Raw genomic sequence first — 19,217 nt, 5'->3', positions numbered from 1 at the left:
CTTTTTCCCCTTCTCTCTCACGAACTCGCCGTGAGGAAAAAGAGCATCCGAGGAAGGAGAAGGTCAACACTCCCACTCTGCGGCCATGGATTTTCTGCGGTGCTAATCGTGGAACGAGCGTGCTTTATATATAGGCGTGTTGATCAATTGGAGGTACGCGTGTGTGCAATGAGGGGATCTGGATTGATCTTGTTATCATTGATTACACCATGTTAAAATGATTAGGATATGCTAGAGATACTATACATTATTAACTGGAGAAGATATAATGATGGATTTTCAAGAGGAAGATTGAAAGACGTGGGGGCAAATATAGTGCAAGAGCCAAGAGAGCACGATGCATTTTTCATGGAGAGAGAGAGTAGTTTAGGGGAACTAGGTACATTAAAAAAAATCTGCTCAACGTCTTTTTATTTCATTTCATCGCTTCTCTTTTTTTAAAAAAAAAGTACCTCTTGCAATAGCTTGTAGTGCACCTTTCTCTCTCTCTCTCTCTCACTATTGTTGAAAATGCACCATTCTATCTCAACTAATAATGCATATCTACTAGCACACCATGGACTTACTTGGGTTAAGAATTCAAACTTAAATATTATTTTAGAGAGCAGAAGGTTCAATTCAAAATCAACAACTCCAACCCACAATAAAATAAAGAGTAAATTGCACCCGTCATACAACAACTTGGCAGGTGGGTACAAATTGGTCCAACAACTTGTAAAGTGCTCAATTTAGTACAATAACTTGATAGCTGGGTGCAGATTGATCCAACAACTTAGAAAATGCTTAATTTAGTACAATAAGTTGGTAAATTGGTGCATTCACAATCCAAACATTACACGACAATATATTTGCTAATGTCATGTTACAATAAAGAGTATATTCACGTTGAAATGTACTATTTGACCGTATATTTTTGTGTCGCAATGGACACCAATAATTTTATTCTCAGAATAAATTATTTATGTTTTTATTTAAAATAATATATTATTTAACCACTATTACAACAATAACATATTAAGCAAAGTAGATGAACGTCAATAATTCTTAAATTTTATAAATAGAAATTATTGATGGTGATCCGGTTGTTGCTTTTCAACTATGTATAATTTTTTATTAGTTCAAATGCAAACAAATTTTAGAATTACACCATAAGCATCACTCAAACACTGAAGTTGATAAGAGAGACCTTGAAACCTTAGGTTTCCTCTGCGCTTCTGCTCATGTATTCAACAATGCTCATGTTTATTTCTGTTTATTTAACTCATTTTTTTCCTTTCTAACGAATATATGAGGCTTTAAAAATATATGTACCGAGCTCCTAAAAGGTATCAATAGTTTGTATCAACGTATTGGCTTTTTTAGTTTAACAGTGCATATAATCAAACATATCGTAAATAGTGAGGGTGAAATTTTTAATATTGAATGTCAAATTAAATAGTTTTAAATCACTATATAAAAATAATTAATGTAAAGACATAACATTAATTTTCTAAGCAGTGAGGGTTTTCATCCTAGCCAAAAAAATTGCCACACAGGCACCACAAAAAATCAATGGTCAAATAATACTTAATAATTTGTCCCAACATGAATATACTCTTTATTGAGACTTTGCGTTAGTTACATTGCCGTGTAATGTTTGGACTGTGAATGCACCTATTTGCCAAGTTATTGCATTAAGTTGGGCATTTTACAAGTTGTTAGACCCATATGCACCCACCTGTCAAGTTATTGCACTAAATTGAGCATTTTACAAGTTGTTGGACCAATTTGCACTCATCTGACAAGTTATTGTATAGTGGGTGCAATTTACTCTAAAAGAAAATTTGATACGATAGATAAAAAATTATATTATTAATGAAAGAGATAGAAAGTTAGATAACAAAATGATTAATCTAGAAAGATAAAAAAGTTAGATAAGCATACCATTGATTGAAGGAGATATAGAAAGTTAGATATCCATACCATTGATTGAACGGATATAACTTAGATATTCATTTTGGTAGAAAGATATGCATCCCAATAACCCATTGATTGAAAAGATACCGAACCGGCAATGCATCTTGGGAAATATAAGCACTAGCCAAGTCATGAATCTTAACTTTAAAATCAAAATTTAGTTACAACTCTGCCCACAAGAATTCGATTTAAATCATGAACTTTGAACCTAAAACTCCAAGCTTTTAGATTTGGACCTTGAACTTACCTTATCGGTGTTGAATTTTAAGTATCAAACTTTGATATATAGTTTATTTTTAAAAACTCAAATCAACTTCAGATCTAATTATTTACCAAAACAGGTGATGACCCCAACCCCGAAAACATCAAAAGACCTTTAGACTTCAGATCTGAGAGTTTAGGCCATTGAGAAATAACTTTAGACGACTCAAGGATATAAGAACTTTCTAGTAGAAGATGAATTTTGCAAAAGAATGGGAAAAATGATATGTAAACTCAAAATAAAAACTCAAACAAGATCATCGAGGAATACTCAGATGTTACCTTGAGGTTTCGATAAAGGGGACTAGTCGACTAGCACTTTATCCATCCGTCCCAAAATAAATGCACTTATAGCTTTGTCTTAAGTCAAATTGTTGCCACTTTGACCAAGTTTGCAAAGAGAATTATCAATATTTATGGCACGAAATAGATGTACTAACAAAATATATCTCATGATGAATCTAATGATACTTATTTGGTAGTTGGTACCGTAACTATTAGCATTATTTTGTATAAACTTGGTCAAAATGAAGAAAGTTTGACTTAGAACAAAACTAGAAGTGTATTTATTTTGTGCCGAAGGGAGCAGTTGCAAAGGCCCTCAAGACAGATGAATCTCCTCTGCAGTACTGCAGAGGCCTGCAGTACTGCAGAGGATCTGTTTCCACCACGACTGGCGTGGTGCACGGTGGTAGCCCATAAAAGCATGGGCTGCGAGGCAACGGAGCCTACTTGTTTAGCTAGGGAAGAGAACGGGAAGTGCTTTAAAAGCAACGTAGTTTCTCGATGGCCTTTCTTGTACTCGTCCCTCTCAGGGATGAAATTTTAGCACTTTTAGGAATTAGTCCCCAGCCTACTCCAGTTTCTTATTTAGCATTTAGGAAACTTTAAGAAGGAAAAATGAGAGTTCCATATATAACCAAAAAATTCGCAAGTTTACAATAGTAGATGTATACTACTGCAGATGCTAAGACATAAGTAACGAAGCAAGGTAAACATAAAAATCTTCTCATCTATTATCTAGAAAAAAAAACTACTCCCTCCATCCCAAAAAGAGTGCAATGCAACTCTCATTTCTTGAGAAGTCAAATAATTTTTAATTTAACCAAAATTATAAAAAATACTAACATCCTATATTTGTTCTAAATCAAATAGTATTTTTTTTTAAAAAATTTGATCAAATATGAAAAATTCACAACAAATACTAAACAATCAAATTATTTTATTTATTTTCGTGAACTAAGTTAAAGTTAAAAGAGGTTTAACTTACAACATAAAACTAAAAGCCTACCATTTGTATATACGGGGCAACATTACTACTTTTGAAAAAGGGGGGTAACAAATACTGTCACATGAAGAAGATACGTCGAGGACAAATTGACAAAAAAACTTTCTTCAAAAATAATTGACAAAAAGCAGCAGCGGTGCGGTGCAGAATCCTCTATCGCGTTCACCAGATGATCAGCAACTACACGCGGCCCCCCGGGGGGGCTATTCATCGCGCGCGCGGCTGGCAGCCGACGCGTCGCAGAAGAGCCCCGCCCCTGTTCATCTTCCTCCCCGAGCCAGGGGAGGGTGAAGTGGCCGTCGGCGAGCCAGATGAGGGGGAGGGGTGGGGGGAGGGGGTGGCCGGCGAGGAGTGGGAGGTGGGCGGGGCAGCCGCCGGCGGTCGGGGTGGTGGCGGGAGGCGGCGGAGCTTATGATTTCGAGTTGCTGGGGGTGGGGGGCTCCATGGCCACTGGACCTAGAGGAGGGCCTGACGGCGGCGGCGGCCCGGCGACGGAGGCGGTTCGGCAGGCGGAGGGCGCGGCGGGGCTGGAGCGCCGCCGACCGGGCGTGACCGGACCTCCGGTGGGTGGTGCTGGCGGTGGGGGCGAAGAGAAGACGGTGCGGCGGTGGCTAGGCGGCGCGGTGGCGGGCTCGGTTAGCGTGGCGGCGGTAGAGGCGGCGGAGGCCGCCAGAGGCTGCGGGAGTGCAGCTCGCTTCTACGATTGGACGGGTTCCAATCGCAGAAGGCGATAAATAGACGCCCCCACTACCGGAATCGAGTAGTTTTCCGTGTGCCTGGGGCACACGGCAAAGCCCATATTGCACACGGCAAAAGCTTTGCCGTGTGCAACACACGGCAACGCGCACACGGCATACATGTGTTGGTAAAGTGCTACCACTAGAAGCCGCCGCCGCAGGAGCCATATCCCCCTCCACCGTCGACGTCGAGCACCGTAGGAAGAGTTCGTCACCGTCGCCGTCCCCTAGTGCGCCCTCTCGGCGGGGAAGAAGGGAAGGGCCGGCACGTGGTGGCTCCAGCGGCGGCGGGCCGGATCCGGCCTCCAGCCGGGGAAGGAGGGTCCGGGCCCACAGATCCGGCGGCGGGAGAGGAGAGGAAAGGGGCCGCGCGGCGGAGGAGGAGCAGGGGCCGCAGATCCGGTGGCCGGAGAGGAGAGGGAGAGGGCCGCGTGCCAGAGGAGGAGCAGGGGCTGCCGCACCGTGAGAGGCCCGAGCCGGGAGGGGGCTGCCGGACCATGCGCCGTCCGCCGCCGCTGCCGGAGCTCGTGCCGCGCAGTCCGCCGCCGCTGCCGAAGCTCGAGCCGAAGCTCGCGCCGCGCCTGGAGCTCACTGCCGGCAGGGAGCGCTCCCAGTATGCCGCCGCCGCTCCTCGCCCCGCCGCTGCTCCTCACTACCGGTGAGGGCGAGCAGAGGGGGGAGGGGAGGGGAGGCAGATGAGGGGCCGCCCGGCCTGGCAGGAGAGGGGAGGATAGTAGGGGAGGGGAAGCGACCAGGCAGGAGTGGAGCCAGTAGGGGCAGCGGGTGGATCTGAGGGAGGAGAGGTAGGGAGGTGGTGTCGGTTAAGTGTGTGGGTGGGTGGGTTGGTGGGGTGGGGGTTGTTTGTCGTGTGCCCAGATCTGGACCAACAGGTGGCCCACACGTCAGCGACCCGCAGTGCCAACCCCAATATTTGTCCGGTGTGATCTCTGAGACTCTGACCTCCTATAACTGCGCACTGAAACCTCTGGCGGTCTCCTCATCACTAGCAAAATCCTCGCCTCGATTCGATTAAACAGAGAGAAATTCGAAACAGCTCGCCGTCGCCAGTCGCCATGACCGTGGAGGTGTGCGTGAAGGCCGCCGTCGGGGCCCCCGACACCCTCGGCGACTGTGAGTGCTCCCGCTCTATGCTTCTCATCTCATCTGATTCGCATCCTTGCCCCCCTCCCATTTCTGCGCCCGATTCGACCCAAAACCCTATCGGTTTCTCTGATCCGAGTTTGGAACTTGCTGGCAGGTCCCTTCTCCCAGAGGGTGCTGCTCACGCTGGAGGAGAAGAAGGTCCCCTACGAGATGAAGCTCGTCGACCTCAGCAACAAGCCCGAATGGTCCGTCTTATTTTATTTCCCTTTCCCGTACTTTTCAAAAAATAGTTCCACAGTGTCTGACGACTGATGGATAGAGTGCTATGTAGGAGTAGGCAGGCAGGAATTGTTTTGAATAGAGTGCTATTTCCTGCTACAATTGTTTTGGAGACGAAATTTCTCTATTGTCTTGACTTCATTTTCAGAGGTTCAGTGGTAGACTGGCAGTGGACTAGGAACAGTGCAAAACGGAGTCATGTTCTGTCAGCTTGTTTGCTGTAGAAATGATATTTGATTTATTAGATAATTGGATATGGTAGATTCTTCTTGATCCCACTGAACTGTAGCCTGGATTGGAACTGAAATCCACACTGCTTTTTCTTGGATCGATTAATCAATAGGACTGCTGAAGGACATGACTCATGAGCAATAATCTTTTTTTCTCCTCATTCATGGGGATTGCTTGTGCTTCAAAGTCCATCTATCGTACCTCATCATCTCATCTGGGAATTCTTCTGCACCTTTCAGGAACAAGCTGTAGCTTACTAGAGTTGTCTTGGAATACTTGTGCATTTTTCTTCTGGAACTTAAAATCTATCAAAATACATAAACCTCGGACCACTGTTTGGCAGTGAACATTCTTGTACCTTGGCTAGCAGAGTTGCATATGCCTTTTCGAATACATTGAAGAAGGCATGTAGTTTTTTTTTAACCATAGGAGCCATCAATTACCAAAATATTGAAATAACCAAAATGAGCTTCTCAATTTATGCTGACACTCTTGGAATTATGCAACCTTTTCATGCGAATTTACAATGACTTTCTAAATTTAAAGGTGAAGAGGATTTAATATTTTGCAGCTTCCAAAATTTTCAGTGACGCAAGGGTATAATTTAGCCCCTCATACTCTGGGGTCTTATCTGTCTGTAACATATCTAACCTACTGTAATGGCTCTTTCAGGTTCCTGAAGATCAGTCCAGAGGGTAAGGTGCCTGTGTTTAACAGTGGTGATGGCAACTGGATTGCTGACTCTGATGTGATCACTCAAGTCATTGAGGAGAAGTTCCCAACTCCATCTCTGGTCACCCCTCCAGAATATGCATCAGTGTAAGTTGTCTTCCTCATGTCCTGTCTTTTAGGAAAATTCTGCATTTAGCTTTCAACATCTCCATCTTCCTAGGGAAGTAGCTGGGTCACCTTTGAGCACAGGAGATTTTCATTTTCTTAATTCCTATAGGAATTAAACATTTCAATGTGAAATTCCCATGTCCCAAATGGAGCCTAAGTTTAACTATTGCTTTGCTCTGAAGATCCTTGTATATTTAGTCCTGTAACGGCTTTTTGTTAGCAGGTTGAGAATCAGTAAAATCTGCACTCGTTTCAGAGACATGTTGTGTTTAAATAGTTGCCACCTCACAATCCATGCGCCTGATGCATCACATTTCTTTGGCATTTGGATTAGAAATTTGTATTTTTCATGGGCATTGGTGACTAATAAATATCCTACTAAAGAAGGAAGTAATGTATTTGTTAAGGATATGAATACGACTGAATACTTTCATGAGAGTATGAGAAGTAGCTTCATCCTGCAGTAGGATCTATCAAGTGCTGATTTGATAGCATTTGAAATAATAACAACTTTCAAGATTGTCATCTCCTTTACCAAGTTATTCTGAAGCATTATCACACCTTCTTGTGTTGCTGCATTTTCAGTTGAGCTTTGGCAGTTGTCTTACTGTTGTCTATGTATGGTTGTGATGACAGGGGATCAAAGATTTTCCCATCCTTTGTCAAGTTCCTGAAGAGCAAAGATGCTAGTGATGGTTCAGAGAAGGCACTTCTTGATGAGCTGCAGGCACTAGACGACCATCTGAAAGCTCATGTAAGTTGCAGGCATAAGGTCTTTAAGTGATTACTATGGCTGCTGCTTTCATCAAGGGAATGGACATAACACATGCTTCCACGGTCATTTCAGTCATACCCACACCCACTTGCCACATTTCTCTGCACTTATACAACAAAACACGATGAGATTGTGTTTGAATAATAGCCTTGTTGCATGGGCGTTGCTTAGTCCAACCATCTTGTTTGATTGAACCGGGACCTTTAGTGACGCCATTATCAACACTATCATGTTTGCAGGGTCCGTACATCAACGGAGAGAATGTATCAGCTGCTGATCTTAGCCTGGGGTCGAAGCTTTTCCACCTCCAGGTTGCACTGGAGCATTTCAAGGGCTGGAAGATCCCAGAAAACCTGACCAGCGTCCATGCATACACCAAGGTACACAAGTGCTCAACTGATCGCATTTCACTATCAGTTCCAATGTTCCATAATTCTTTCCAGAATCAAATAATCAAGATCACGTTTGTCTTTGTGCAGGCACTGTTCAGCCGCGAATCTTTTGTGAAGACTAAGCCAGCCAAGGAGCACCTGATTGCGGGATGGGCACCCAAGGTGAACGCGTAAGCGCCCATCCCCCTTGTGCTTTGGTGCTACCTTGTGGACACCATGCGTTTATCTGATCAGTCGCTGTCAGTGGTGTGGGTAGGCGTCGCGTCTGTAGCATGAACGCATGATTGGACTAGAATAATGCAGCACCATGTTCCGAGTACTTGTGGTTGTTGCAAGTGTGCGCGCCTTTTATATGGACCTTCCTTGCCGGTTTGGTTCGAGACCATGAGCATCTCTTGGTCTTATGTATGAGAGTGTGCATACTGTAATGTTAACCATGGTATCAAATAATGGAGCCGCTTCTATGCTCGTGCTGCGTGTCTTGTTGTACCTTGCATTCATGGTTATCTTAGTTCTCTCCTATCATCCTATCCTATGGTGATAGCCTGGAAGCAGCAGGTTATGTTCTCCTTGGGGCACATTTCTGAGCTGGAAACTTTTTCTTAAACGCACGTTCATCTCAAATTGTTTGGTGCCAAGTAAGCGCGCATTATGGTGCGCACACAATGCATTGCCTCGTGCGTCTCGTGGTGTTGCGATGGGGATGTTTGCAGATAGTATTTCTCTCCCTTTTTCCAAAAAATATATTTTAAAACATTATCATGGAGCTTGAGAACATATTCCAAACTGTCTAATCAGATGGGTTCCTCTTAATCATTACTCGTCGGAATGGAGGAAAAGTTTCCAAAGTGAGAGGATTCAGGCATTCAGCTCATCTCGCCCTCATCAGAATACACGTGTGATCCATGGACTGTTTGGGTAAAAAGCGGGCAGTGCTCAACGAAACAATGAGCGAATTCTCTCCATTTTTTTTTGAAAAAGATTAATTCTCTCCATTTTTATCGTGGAGCTTGAGAGCATATTCCGTTCAGAACGGAGAAAAAGTTTCCAAACTTGTGCCGCAACTCTTCTTCCTGTGTGCACCCGTGAGGCCGTGGCCCGTCGACGCGACACGGCAGCACGCCCAGCGCACACCGCACACCGCACACCGCGTTCGTGTGACGCTGCCATCCTTCACACCTCAGGATTCCACGGGCACAAAACGCCTGACCCGGATACGTATGTGGGCGTCCGAATTCCAGACCTCAAATCTTATCTAAAAAGGCTTAAAGATCTTATCCAAAATTTAAACAGCCCAGTACTAGTAGTAATATAATACTTATCCACCTACTTTCTAAATTCAAACCCGTGGGACTCATCCACCTTATTGGCGATATACGGCTAACCAAATCCAGCTCGGCAGAGGACACACACAGTTCATCATCTCCCGTCTCACAAGAAAGAGAGAGACCCGGATCATTTGAACGGCTGCCTCACCCCAATGGTAGGTGGGCCCTGCACCAGCTCACCGCGGATGGTGCCCAACAAATCCACGCACCGCCGCGGTGGGCCCTCTGGGTCAGCGAGCCGCATGGCACGCCTCGTCACGTGTTCCCCCGCCATCGCCGTAGGGGAAGGGGAAAGAGGTTGATAGTTGTGATTAGCCAGCCGATAACCCCGCTCCCGTCCGTTTACTGGAGATAAACCCGCATCCTAATCCACCCGTTAATCTAGGATTAGCCCCGATTAATGGCCATTATCCCCTCCGCCGAGCCTGGCCGCTATAAATAGCCGGCCCCGGCCCCGTCGCCGTCCTCACAACAAAACCCCGATCACCTCTTCTTCCATCCATCGCCCTTTTTTTTCCCGAACCTTCTCGAAGCGAAGCTCGCTCATCCTTCGGCGCGATGGCGGTGGATCTGACCCCGAGGCAGCCGAAGAAGGCGTACGGCGGCGAGGGCGGCGCTTACTACGAGTGGAGCCCCGCCGACCTGCCCATGCTTGGCTTCGCCTCCATCGGCGCAGCCAAGCTCTCGCTCGCCGCCGCCGGCCTCTCGCTCCCTAGCTACTCCGACTCCGCCAAGGTCGCCTACGTGCTCCAAGGTACGCGCACCACCCGCCTTCCTCCTCGCTCTGATCGGTCGCTCGTAGTCTCGTAGAGCAGAGCCGAGCGAATATGTTTTGTTGGTGACGTGGCGTGCGTTTCGTGGTTGACTTGTTCGGATTCTAATTTCGGGTAATTTAGAGTGTTGGATTAGGAGTGTGGGATGGTGATTGAAAAGTAATAACACTACAGCATTACTACTACTAATTTTGCGACTATACGATGAGATCGGTCCCTAGTTTTTCAGTACTAATTTGTCAGCTAGGTTCCCATGTCAGATCTCGATCTCACTTTTAGTTTGAAAAAAAATTGTATGGCATCTCGTTTGTCAACTAAACTTTTGGTTAGCATGATTAGCATGAGGTTGCAGGTTCTAATTTGATTTGCATGTGGGTGGAATTCAGAATGGTAACGATATGAAAGCTGAACTGAACTGATCCGATCCTTGCGGCGGCTATGCGATCCGATCAATGTGTAGCAGTTTTGTTTTAATTTTACCAGATTAGATTCGCGCATCAGATCTCTATTTTTAATATAAATTTAAGTCAAATTTCTCACTGTACTGTTCTGCCTAGTGGTTACTATTTTGACGATCGTGATGTCTTAGTTTAAAGGCGTCGTGATCATGATGTTCCCATCACGCATCTGAGAACTAAAACCTGGCACCCATGTAGTTCAATTTCGCAATGACATCACTAGTTTGTTATGGTAATTTGTTCATGTTCACTAGCACGTGCAATAAATGATCCGTAGCTGTTTTCTGTTTTTGGAAATTCATGCTTTGGTTTTTTAATTTGATCGATGCTTGGTGCAGGCACGGGTACCTGCGGCATTGTCCTGCCCGAGGCGACCAAGGAGAAGGTCGTCGGCGTGAAGGAGGGCGACGCCCTGGCTCTCCCCTTCGGCGTGGTGACCTGGTGGCACAACGCCCCCGACGCCACCACGGAGCTCATCGTCCTCTTCCTCGGCGACACCTCCAAGGGCCACAAGGCCGGCCAGTTCACCAACTTCCAGCTGACGGGCGCCAACGGCATCTTCACCGGCTTCTCCACCGAGTTCGTGGGCCGCGCCTGGGACCTCACCCAGGATGACGCCGCCAAGCTCGTGTCCAGCCAGCCCGCCTCGGGCATCGTCAAGCTCGGCGCCGGGCAGAAGCTCCCCGCCCCGTCCGCGGAGGACCGCAAGGGCATGGCCCTCAACTGCCTGGAGGCGCCGCTGGACGTGGACATCAAGAACGGCGGGCGCGTGGTGGTGCTCAACACCCAGAACCTGCCGCTGGTGAAGGAGGTCGGGCTCGGCGCCGACCTGGTCCGCATCGACGCCCACTCCATGTGCTCCCCGGGCTTCTCGTGCGACTCGGCGTACCAGGTGACGTACATCGTCCGCGGCAGCGGGCGCGTGCAGGTCGTGGGCACCGACGGCAAGCGCGTGCTGGAGACCCAAGTCGAGGGCGGCTACCTCTTCATCGTGCCCCGCTTCTTCGTCGTCTCCAAGATTGCTGACGCCTCCGGCCTGGAGTGGTTCTCCATCATCACCACCCCCAAGTAGTTCACCGCAACCGATCCTCTGATGCATTTGCTTTATTCAGCTCTCTGCACTGCACATGATATTGGTGTACGTCAGTACGTGTCGAGTGAATTCACGAGCTAATACAATTGTTGTTGGAATGTGCAACAGCCCCATCTTCAGCCACCTGGCCGGGAGGACGTCGGTGTGGAAGGCGATCTCTCCGGAGGTGCTGGAGGCCTCGTTCAACACGACGCCGGAGATGGAGAAGCTGTTCCGGTCCAAGAGGCTGGACTCCGAGATCTTCTTCGCCCCCAACTGAGGAGCCCCCGCCACCATTGCCGCCCGATCCACCAGCGGTCTCGGTGTCGTCGGTCGTCGTTAGCTTAGCTCGATAAGAATAAGAGAGCGGTGGAGTCTGTCGGTGGCGGCTACCTTTGGCAGTCAGTGTCAGTCAGTCAGCAGTCCTAGGGTCGCCAAGGGGGAGAGAGAGCTTTGAGCGCTCTGAGTCATGGTCTGGTCGTGCGTGTCCGGGTTGGTTAAACTTGCGAGATGAATACAAATCTCAGGTTTCTTTCGTTTATGATGATGCTCAGATTATCGTTGCTCCTTGCACTCTGTTTTGTCTTTTGTATGCTGTGCTTGAAGTTGACTCGTCACAGGATGTCGTGCAGGATGGAAACAAAGGCCGTGGGCCTCCTCTTTTGGCCTTTAGCCGATTGCTTAACGACATTGCCATTTCGCGCGGCCCGACGTAGCATAACTATTGAAGCCTGCCTCGTTGCCTGTGGGCGGAAATTTGACGAGCCAGCGGCACCCTGCCCCCTCCCGAACCACCTATACAAATGATTGATTGATAGCGCCTATCTTTGGACTGTTAATTGCTTGACTGCGAAGTGGATGATCTAAATAACTTGTCATGTTCTGCATGAGCGTCACCCTTATGTTTTTTTAAGGAAGAACGCCCCTCATGATGTTGCACTGGAGTAAAGTTTTTTCTAAAGCAATGGTACAATCGGACAAGTGCGGGCCACCTAACGTGCAACGGTGCTAGTAGTCTTCACTCCAAAGAACGCACCAACTCTTGATTTGTACTTGCTCGGCACGCACCCCGATCCGACGACGAAGGCAGACGAAGTGCAAGCAGACTGGCAGAGGCAGCAGGCAGCGAAGCGAACCTACGGCTGCAGCCTGCACGCCGGCGGTCACGGGCGGATCCATCACCCATCGGTGCCGCGACGCACCAACCAGACGCCAAAAACAGCTCGGCCCCGCCGTCCCGGATCCGTCTCTGGCAGCCGGGCCCCGCCTAACTGCTGCTCATCATTCCTGTCGCCATGTGAGAGCCACGTTGCCGTCCGGATGTCGCATCGCAAAAGTACATTTTCTACATATGCCCCCATAACTAACTGTATTCGCAATCCAGCTCTTTCTTTCTAGTGGACTTTCATGTGTCGAACAGGACGGCAAAGCAATACATGAATATTCAGGGGGCTTTTTTCTTCATAGACGCCGCACCTTCTCCCTCCATGTATATAGCCCCCGCGATTCTCAACTCACCCAAAAACCTCCCACGAAATCCGCGATTAAAATCCTAAACCCGCGTCTTCCCAAAATGCCCCCCAACCCCCCCGCTTATCTCCTCCTCGCCCTCCTCCTCCTCCTCGCCGGCACCGCCGCCTCGGCCGCGCGGCTCCGCCCGCCGCCGGCGAACGCCACCTCGGACGGCGAGCCCGTCTACCTCTGGCCGCTGCCCAAGAGCGTCACGTCCGGGTCCCGTACCCTCACGGTCGACCCGGACCTCGCGCTCGACCCGCGGGGCCCCGGCGGGGCCTCGCCCGCCGTGGCCGAGGCGTTCGAGCGGTACAGGGGGCACGTCTTCGCGCCGTGGGCGCACGCGGCGCGCGCGGCCGGCGGCGGCGGCGGGTACGGCGTCGCCAGGCTCACCGTCGTCGTCGCCTCCGCCAACGAGACGGTACCTGCTGGCCGCATCCTGCTGAGAGTGTCGCTAGTTTCGTCTGGATCAGTGCGCGGGGTGTGAAAATTCTGCGCGGTTTTGCTCCCTGCAGCTTGCGCTGGGGGTGGACGAGAGCTACACGATCTACGTGGGGGCGGCGGGCGGCTTCAACTCCATCGTCGGGGGAGCAATCATAGAGGTCTGGGCTCTTCCCCCATGATTCTTTTGTCTAACTCTTGGCGAATTCGGCGCAGTTGTTCTCTCTCGCCCCTTGATCGCCTGCAAATTGAGGAGCTTTTAGAGTGAGCTGTCGAGTAGTTATTTACAAGGAATACTGGGGGAATTTTTCTGCACACATTAGTGAAGTAGTATGTGGTTTTAATGAAGATGTAGATGCCTGGCATACGCGTACAACACACTTCTGTAATCTTACTGGTTTCGTATTGTTAATGTATACTTAGTTATTGCATTGAACTGTAAAATTGGAGGAACTAGTTCTCTGTTGCTTGCTGCTGTTACTCGTTTGCGTTATTCACAATTTTCACTGGAATTGTACTAGTTGTTAGTTTTTTGTCAGAATGAATTAAATAATGGTTAGTGATTGAAGTTCATAAGGTAGTTGAGACATAACTATTAAGCACCTCTGGCTCACTGCTTAATATTTTGAGCAAGCGGTCCTGAGGGGATGATTGCATCAAAGCTGTCTTTCTTATCCATATGCACTAGGGAAATGATTGAGTGAACATATGCTGACATACTCATATTTGTATAGGTGTTCTGTGTATGTGTTTTTTTTTCAAGTAAATGCTTGGTTTGCAAAAAAAATTGTTTGCCTTTCACTTTTATGTGCAAGGAATGTTGTAACTGAAGCCATAGTTTATCTGTCCTTGTAGGCAAACACAATATATGGAGCTATTCGTGGACTGGAGGTATGAGCTGACTGTGCAAATAACACCTTTTCAGCTTTTCATTTTCTCATTTTAATTGTCTAAGGCTGCTGATGGTAAACATGTTTTGCATGATGTTTGAAGGGCTAGTTATCCCTCCATTTTTAAAAATATAACGCTTAGGACAAGCTACTTAGTTTATTTGAAAACAAAGGGAGTAAATTTTGATCTTTTACTATTTTGGAGCATGGACATTAACATTTCTTGTTTGATTGATTGGCAGACATTCAGTCAACTTTGTGTTTTTAACTACGACACTAAAAATGTCGAGGTGCTGCATGCCCCATGGCATATTCAAGATGAGCCCCGCTTTGCCTTCCGTGGGCTACTCCTAGGTAAAATTATAACTTAATGCTTATACTAAAAGCAGAGATCAATATCAGTTATCACAAGAAATAAAACATAAAATGTGAAATGATCAAATTTGCTTCAATCGCGTGCATTGCAGACACCTCACGGCATTACCTCCCAGTTGATGTGATTAAGCAAGTGATCGACTCTATGTCATTTGCTAAGCTGGTAATACTACTGTCTTTTGGGTTGTGCTAGTTATGCTCCCAGAACTCTCCATGTACTGAAACCTGGAGTTGTGTCCAGTAGAACGTTCTTCATTGGCATATCATCGATGAACAATCCTTCCCCTTGGAGGTTCCATCATATCCAAACCTTTGGAAAGGTTCATACTCCAAATGGGAGCGCTACACCGTGGAAGATGCTCATGATATTGTCAAGTATGTTATTCTATCATTTGCCTTTGGCATTTCCCTCATCCTCTATATTGTAAGATGTATTTCTTTTCTTACTTCTTTTCTTGACTGATGTTCTCTGATCATTTCTTTTGCAATATGTCATCTCATACTTCACCACGTAAAGCTACGCTAAAAAAAGAGGTACTTTTAGTATAAGATGATTTAACTATTTTAGTCAGAAACTACGTCATAAGTTACTTACATATGTCATGGAATGCTCTAAAAGGATTTGGCATTTTTACTATTTTATACTTTTCACAGGTATCAATGTCATGGCAGAAATTGACGTGCCCGGTCATGCAGAATCGTGGTGAGTTTACCTGTAGTGTTTTTTATGATGTTCATAGAGACATAGTGACATGAAGCCTTCTTCCTCTGCTTACATAAGTCGAGTTTTTTTATTTATTTTTTTAGTATCACTTAGTGTTACAAGTATTGATTGATCAAGCAGTTCGTTGCTCCTGGGTGCAGCATATGTCTTGTGATACCTCAACAAAAAATTACCATTACTTTTCTTATTTGATCCATGGATTTACATTTATTTTTTTTATCTCCATGGATTTACATTTCAACTTAAAATGATGCATACATGTCAACATATTTCTAACTGTGTTATCTGATTTAGGCGTCCAAACACTTCCAATTGTTATGATATTTGTCTGTTTTCTGCTCTTGAAACTTTTGTGCGCAAATTTTAATTTCTGCAGGGGAAATGGATACCCAACGCTCTGGCCTTCTCCCAATTGTACAGAGCCATTAGATGTCTCTAGTAATTTCACATTTGAAGTAATTTATGGGATTCTGTCTGGTTAGTCCTCTGATACTTCTTTCTCAATCTGGTTAACTCATACGAGGACTTGAATACTGATCGAAAAATGTTAATCCCTTTCGTATCATTTGCACATCATATGTTATTTTTCTGTGAAAGTGAAAAAAGGGAAGACATTGAAGTTATGCAATAAGGCGCGTGGATTGTTTTTGTCACCTGGCATATGAATCTCTTTTCAAAAATGTACTTAGTGCTTTATCTAGAATATGGACTGCTAACTCAAAATTGGGTTTTGTTTTACTGAAATGTGCTTTTCCACAACTCATAAAAATGAATATAAATAATTTACCAATTACATTACATTGAAGAACTATAGTTCGGAAATTCATGGCCTGCCTTATGACGACTAAGTAAAGAATGAAACATTATTATTTCTTAGATTGGGCTGAACTTGTAGATTGTTTCAGAAGCATGTGCAGGTAATTATAAGAGCAGATAATTGTGCACAAAATGTCATCTAGGAACATTTGGACTTGACCACCCCCTGTACAAAACTTCTCCACCAAATATTGAAACGACCATTATTATTTCTCTGCAGACTTCTGTAGATATCAACCTGTGCATGGCTGCATTATAACAAAATAGTTGACATCACTATGGACCTTTTTATCTTCTCAGATATGAGGAAAATCTTTCCATTTGGGCTGTTTCACTTGGGTGGTGATGAAGTATATACAGGTAGCTGATTCTGTTGCAACTCAACTTCTAATTAAGAGTGTAAGACTCTGTTTTAAGGAAGGTAGTTCTATACGCTTCCAATAATGCCTTTTTGCCAAAATAAGATGCCATACTGTCATTTCTGTTTGTTTGCTGTATCAATTTCAACTACAATTTTGATTTTATACTCCAGAAACACCTTGCCCAACTGCTGAACAGATTGATTCATACCATCTTCATAGATTTTTTTTTCTACTGATTGAAAAATATGGTTGGTGTGTCCATTAGCATATTACTTGTGATGCTCAAATGGATCTTGTGTAATTTTTCTCCATGCATTGTCTATTCAGCAGAATGGCCACTGATACAGTAACACTATCATGCTTAAATAGATGGTGATATTTAAAATATCTTAGTGTTACTGGAGTGCCTTTTTCCGCCCGAAAATTTTCCCCAGACTCAATTCTAATATCCATGACAGGGTGCTGGAATGTAACACCTCATGTGAGGCAGTGGTATGGAATCTTATCCACAAACTAGGTTTCATCTATGATTTATCAATCTCTGTTGCTAGATTGTTTGAGAAAAAAAATCTGTTGCTAGCTGTTGATTTTATTTAATTGTTGAAAATCCCCAATTCCAGGCTTAATGAGCGCAACATGACCACAAAGGATGCTTACAAGTACTTTGTTCTGAAGGCCCAAGAGTTGGCCATTAAGCTAAACTGGATTCCTGTGAATTGGTCTGTTCCATACATTCTTGCTTTTGGAGAGGAGGGAGGGAGGGGAGGGTAGATGAGCTTTGATTTTAACTTGCCGCTTGCTTCTTCTTTTTTTCCTTGCAGGGAAGAAACCTTCAATTCATTCAAAGAAAACCTCAATCCTCTAACAGTTGTGCACAACTGGTAAACCACAAATCTGCTTTATGCTACTGCATCTGTTTCTTTCATTTCTTACAACCATATCTTCCATATCTAGGCTAATGACCAATGCACAGTAGATAATTTTAACTATTGAAACACTGCAGGCTGGGTCCTGGAGTCTGTCCTAAGGTTGTGGCAAAGGGTTTCAGATGTATAATGAGTAATCAAGGCGTGTGGTACCTTGATCATCTTGATGTTCCCTGGGAAGATGTCTATAGTGGCGAGCCACTCGCAGGGATTAGTAATAAAAACCAGCAAAAGCTAGTACTTGGTGGGGAAGTTTGCATGTGGGGTGAGACAGCAGACACATCTGATGTTCTACAAACAATATGGCCCCGAGCAGCAGCTGCTGCTGGTACGAAAGACACAAATCATATAGCTGTGAGCATTTCCTCATCCCTTTTTTCCCATGAGAACTCACTTGTCTCTATTGAATTACTGTAGAGCGTCTGTGGAGTCAATTGGAGGCTATATCTGCCCAAGACCTAGAGACAACCGTCTTGTCTCGGCTGCATTATTTCAGATGCCTGCTGAATCACCGTGGAATCGCTGCGGCTCCAGTAACAAACTACTATGCTCGGAGGCCCCCGACCGGGCCAGGTTCATGCTTTGTTCAGTAAGCTGGCCCTTCAAAGTGAAGATATCCACGAGGTGCTCAGCCTTCATACACCTGCCAATGATACTTGCAATTCATACACCTGCCAATGATACTTGCAACAAAAAAACATTATATTGTCCCTTGCACTGTACCATATCTGTTTGTCATTCACGATAACAATTTAATAATCTGCCTTTGTGTATTCCACTCTGAAACTGAAATAAAAACTGCATCACTCAAATCTGACTGGGGAGAAGCCAGTCATCGGTGTAACAGCGAATTCAGCTGCCTTTTAACAGCCTTGTCCCTGAATTCCTCCCATGTGTATCGGAACCAAGATCAGCATCCGGACAATTGGGCAGCCTCCTTTGAACTGGTAAGAGAGTGGTGATCTCATTGTGGATATTTCAACTCCTGCCTTGCTTATTCGACTGCATTTGGATTTTTGGGAAGCTGTCGCCGTCAGACTACGCCTTCCTTTCCTGAGTTTGGCCTTGACCGGAAACTTGCTGGTCCAAGAGCGCATTCATGGCGCGTGTAATTTACGACCACCTGTTGTGCTTGGTGATCTAGACTGATGAGAATGGGGCTTGGCCGCTTGTTATAGGTCACTGTCCTTCCCATGTCACCTTCATTGGCCACATATATCTGTATGTAGCCTTTTGCTCTATCCATCATTCCATTGCCCAGTTTTTTCCTATGGTGAGCAGCAGCGCAGTGAAGGTGAAGGATGGAATACCATACTCCTACAGTCCTAATATGTCCTATCCTAAATTCTGCTGAATTCATCGAAAAGATGTGTGAAACTTTGTATTGGAAAGACAGGTTGGAACGCAAGACTTGTGGTGACTGGCCAGGGACTGTGAGGTAGACTGGAGAGTGGCTCCTCCATGTTACATGTTTACCTGTCTGAATCTCAATGTGATGTTACGTGTCACGAGGTATTGATACGTATAATACTGGCATCTTTTTTCACTTCTGCCTATGTGAATGCGATGACGCTCCTCTGGTTTTACGTGCCGCTGCAGAATTTACCTGGACCGGTAATTTTCCGGTCAACGAAGTAAGTTCGGCCACCGGTTTTTGGATCTGATGCCACTGTTCTG

The 19,217-nt window shown here is 45.7% G+C and overlaps 3 protein-coding genes across 4 annotated transcripts; all 3 read left to right on the top strand.

Annotated features, from left to right (window-relative positions):
- Positions 1-5,182: 5,182 nt before the first annotated feature.
- LOC120697269 (probable glutathione S-transferase DHAR1, cytosolic) lies at positions 5,183-8,331 on the top strand. Its single transcript, XM_039980431.1, has 6 exons — positions 5,183-5,373; positions 5,501-5,591; positions 6,529-6,675; positions 7,333-7,450; positions 7,711-7,851; positions 7,951-8,331. The coding sequence occupies exons 1-6, from the start codon at positions 5,316-5,318 to the stop codon at positions 8,035-8,037; spliced, it is 642 nt and encodes a 213-aa protein (XP_039836365.1). The 5' UTR covers positions 5,183-5,315; the 3' UTR covers positions 8,038-8,331.
- A 1,322-nt stretch (positions 8,332-9,653) lies between these two features.
- On the top strand, positions 9,654-12,035 carry LOC120697268 (12S seed storage globulin 1-like). Of its 2 annotated transcripts, none has more exons than XM_039980429.1 (3): positions 9,654-9,945; positions 10,761-11,490; positions 11,624-12,035. In XM_039980429.1, the coding sequence occupies exons 1-3, from the start codon at positions 9,750-9,752 to the stop codon at positions 11,772-11,774; spliced, it is 1,077 nt and encodes a 358-aa protein (XP_039836363.1). In that variant the 5' UTR covers positions 9,654-9,749; the 3' UTR covers positions 11,775-12,035. The 2 variants fall into 2 exon arrangements, with proteins under 2 accessions (XP_039836363.1, XP_039836364.1); XM_039980430.1 differs by lacking the exon at positions 9,654-9,945 and adding an exon at positions 10,618-10,654.
- A 979-nt stretch (positions 12,036-13,014) lies between these two features.
- On the top strand, positions 13,015-18,407 carry LOC120697267 (beta-hexosaminidase 1-like). The gene is made up of 15 exons (XM_039980428.1): positions 13,015-13,427; positions 13,522-13,608; positions 14,303-14,338; positions 14,580-14,691; positions 14,805-14,875; positions 14,957-15,087; positions 15,230-15,246; positions 15,367-15,415; positions 15,813-15,913; positions 16,553-16,612; positions 17,073-17,106; positions 17,235-17,333; positions 17,436-17,495; positions 17,618-17,868; positions 17,958-18,407. The coding sequence occupies exons 1-15, from the start codon at positions 13,068-13,070 to the stop codon at positions 18,131-18,133; spliced, it is 1,644 nt and encodes a 547-aa protein (XP_039836362.1). The 5' UTR covers positions 13,015-13,067; the 3' UTR covers positions 18,134-18,407.
- The last annotated feature ends 810 nt before the right edge of the window (positions 18,408-19,217 follow it).

Source organism: Panicum virgatum, chromosome 3K, assembly GCF_016808335.1.
Source record: "Panicum virgatum strain AP13 chromosome 3K, P.virgatum_v5, whole genome shotgun sequence".
NCBI classification, from domain to species: Eukaryota; Viridiplantae; Streptophyta; class Magnoliopsida; order Poales; family Poaceae; genus Panicum; species Panicum virgatum.
This window is presented reverse-complemented; position numbering and strand designations above follow the sequence as displayed.

Bases quoted from the DNA above. Each gene is read 5' to 3' on its own strand.
- LOC120697269 (XM_039980431.1), top strand. From the start codon at position 5,316: ATGACCGTGGAGGTGTGCGTGAAGGCCGCCGTCGGGGCCCCCGACACC. The intron at 5,592-6,528 runs GTCCGTCTTATT...TGGCTCTTTCAG, and splicing joins CTCAGCAACAAGCCCGAATG to GTTCCTGAAGATCAGTCCAG. The intron at 7,852-7,950 runs GTACACAAGTGC...GTCTTTGTGCAG, and splicing joins GCGTCCATGCATACACCAAG to GCACTGTTCAGCCGCGAATC.
- LOC120697268 (XM_039980429.1), top strand. From the start codon at position 9,750: ATGGCGGTGGATCTGACCCCGAGGCAGCCGAAGAAGGCGTACGGCGGC. The intron at 9,946-10,760 runs GTACGCGCACCA...TGCTTGGTGCAG, and splicing joins GGTCGCCTACGTGCTCCAAG to GCACGGGTACCTGCGGCATT. The intron at 11,491-11,623 runs GTAGTTCACCGC...AATGTGCAACAG, and splicing joins TCCATCATCACCACCCCCAA to CCCCATCTTCAGCCACCTGG.
- LOC120697267 (XM_039980428.1), top strand. From the start codon at position 13,068: ATGCCCCCCAACCCCCCCGCTTATCTCCTCCTCGCCCTCCTCCTCCTC. The intron at 15,416-15,812 runs GTGAGTTTACCT...TAATTTCTGCAG, and splicing joins CCCGGTCATGCAGAATCGTG to GGGAAATGGATACCCAACGC. The intron at 16,613-17,072 runs GTAGCTGATTCT...TATCCATGACAG, and splicing joins TGGTGATGAAGTATATACAG to GGTGCTGGAATGTAACACCT.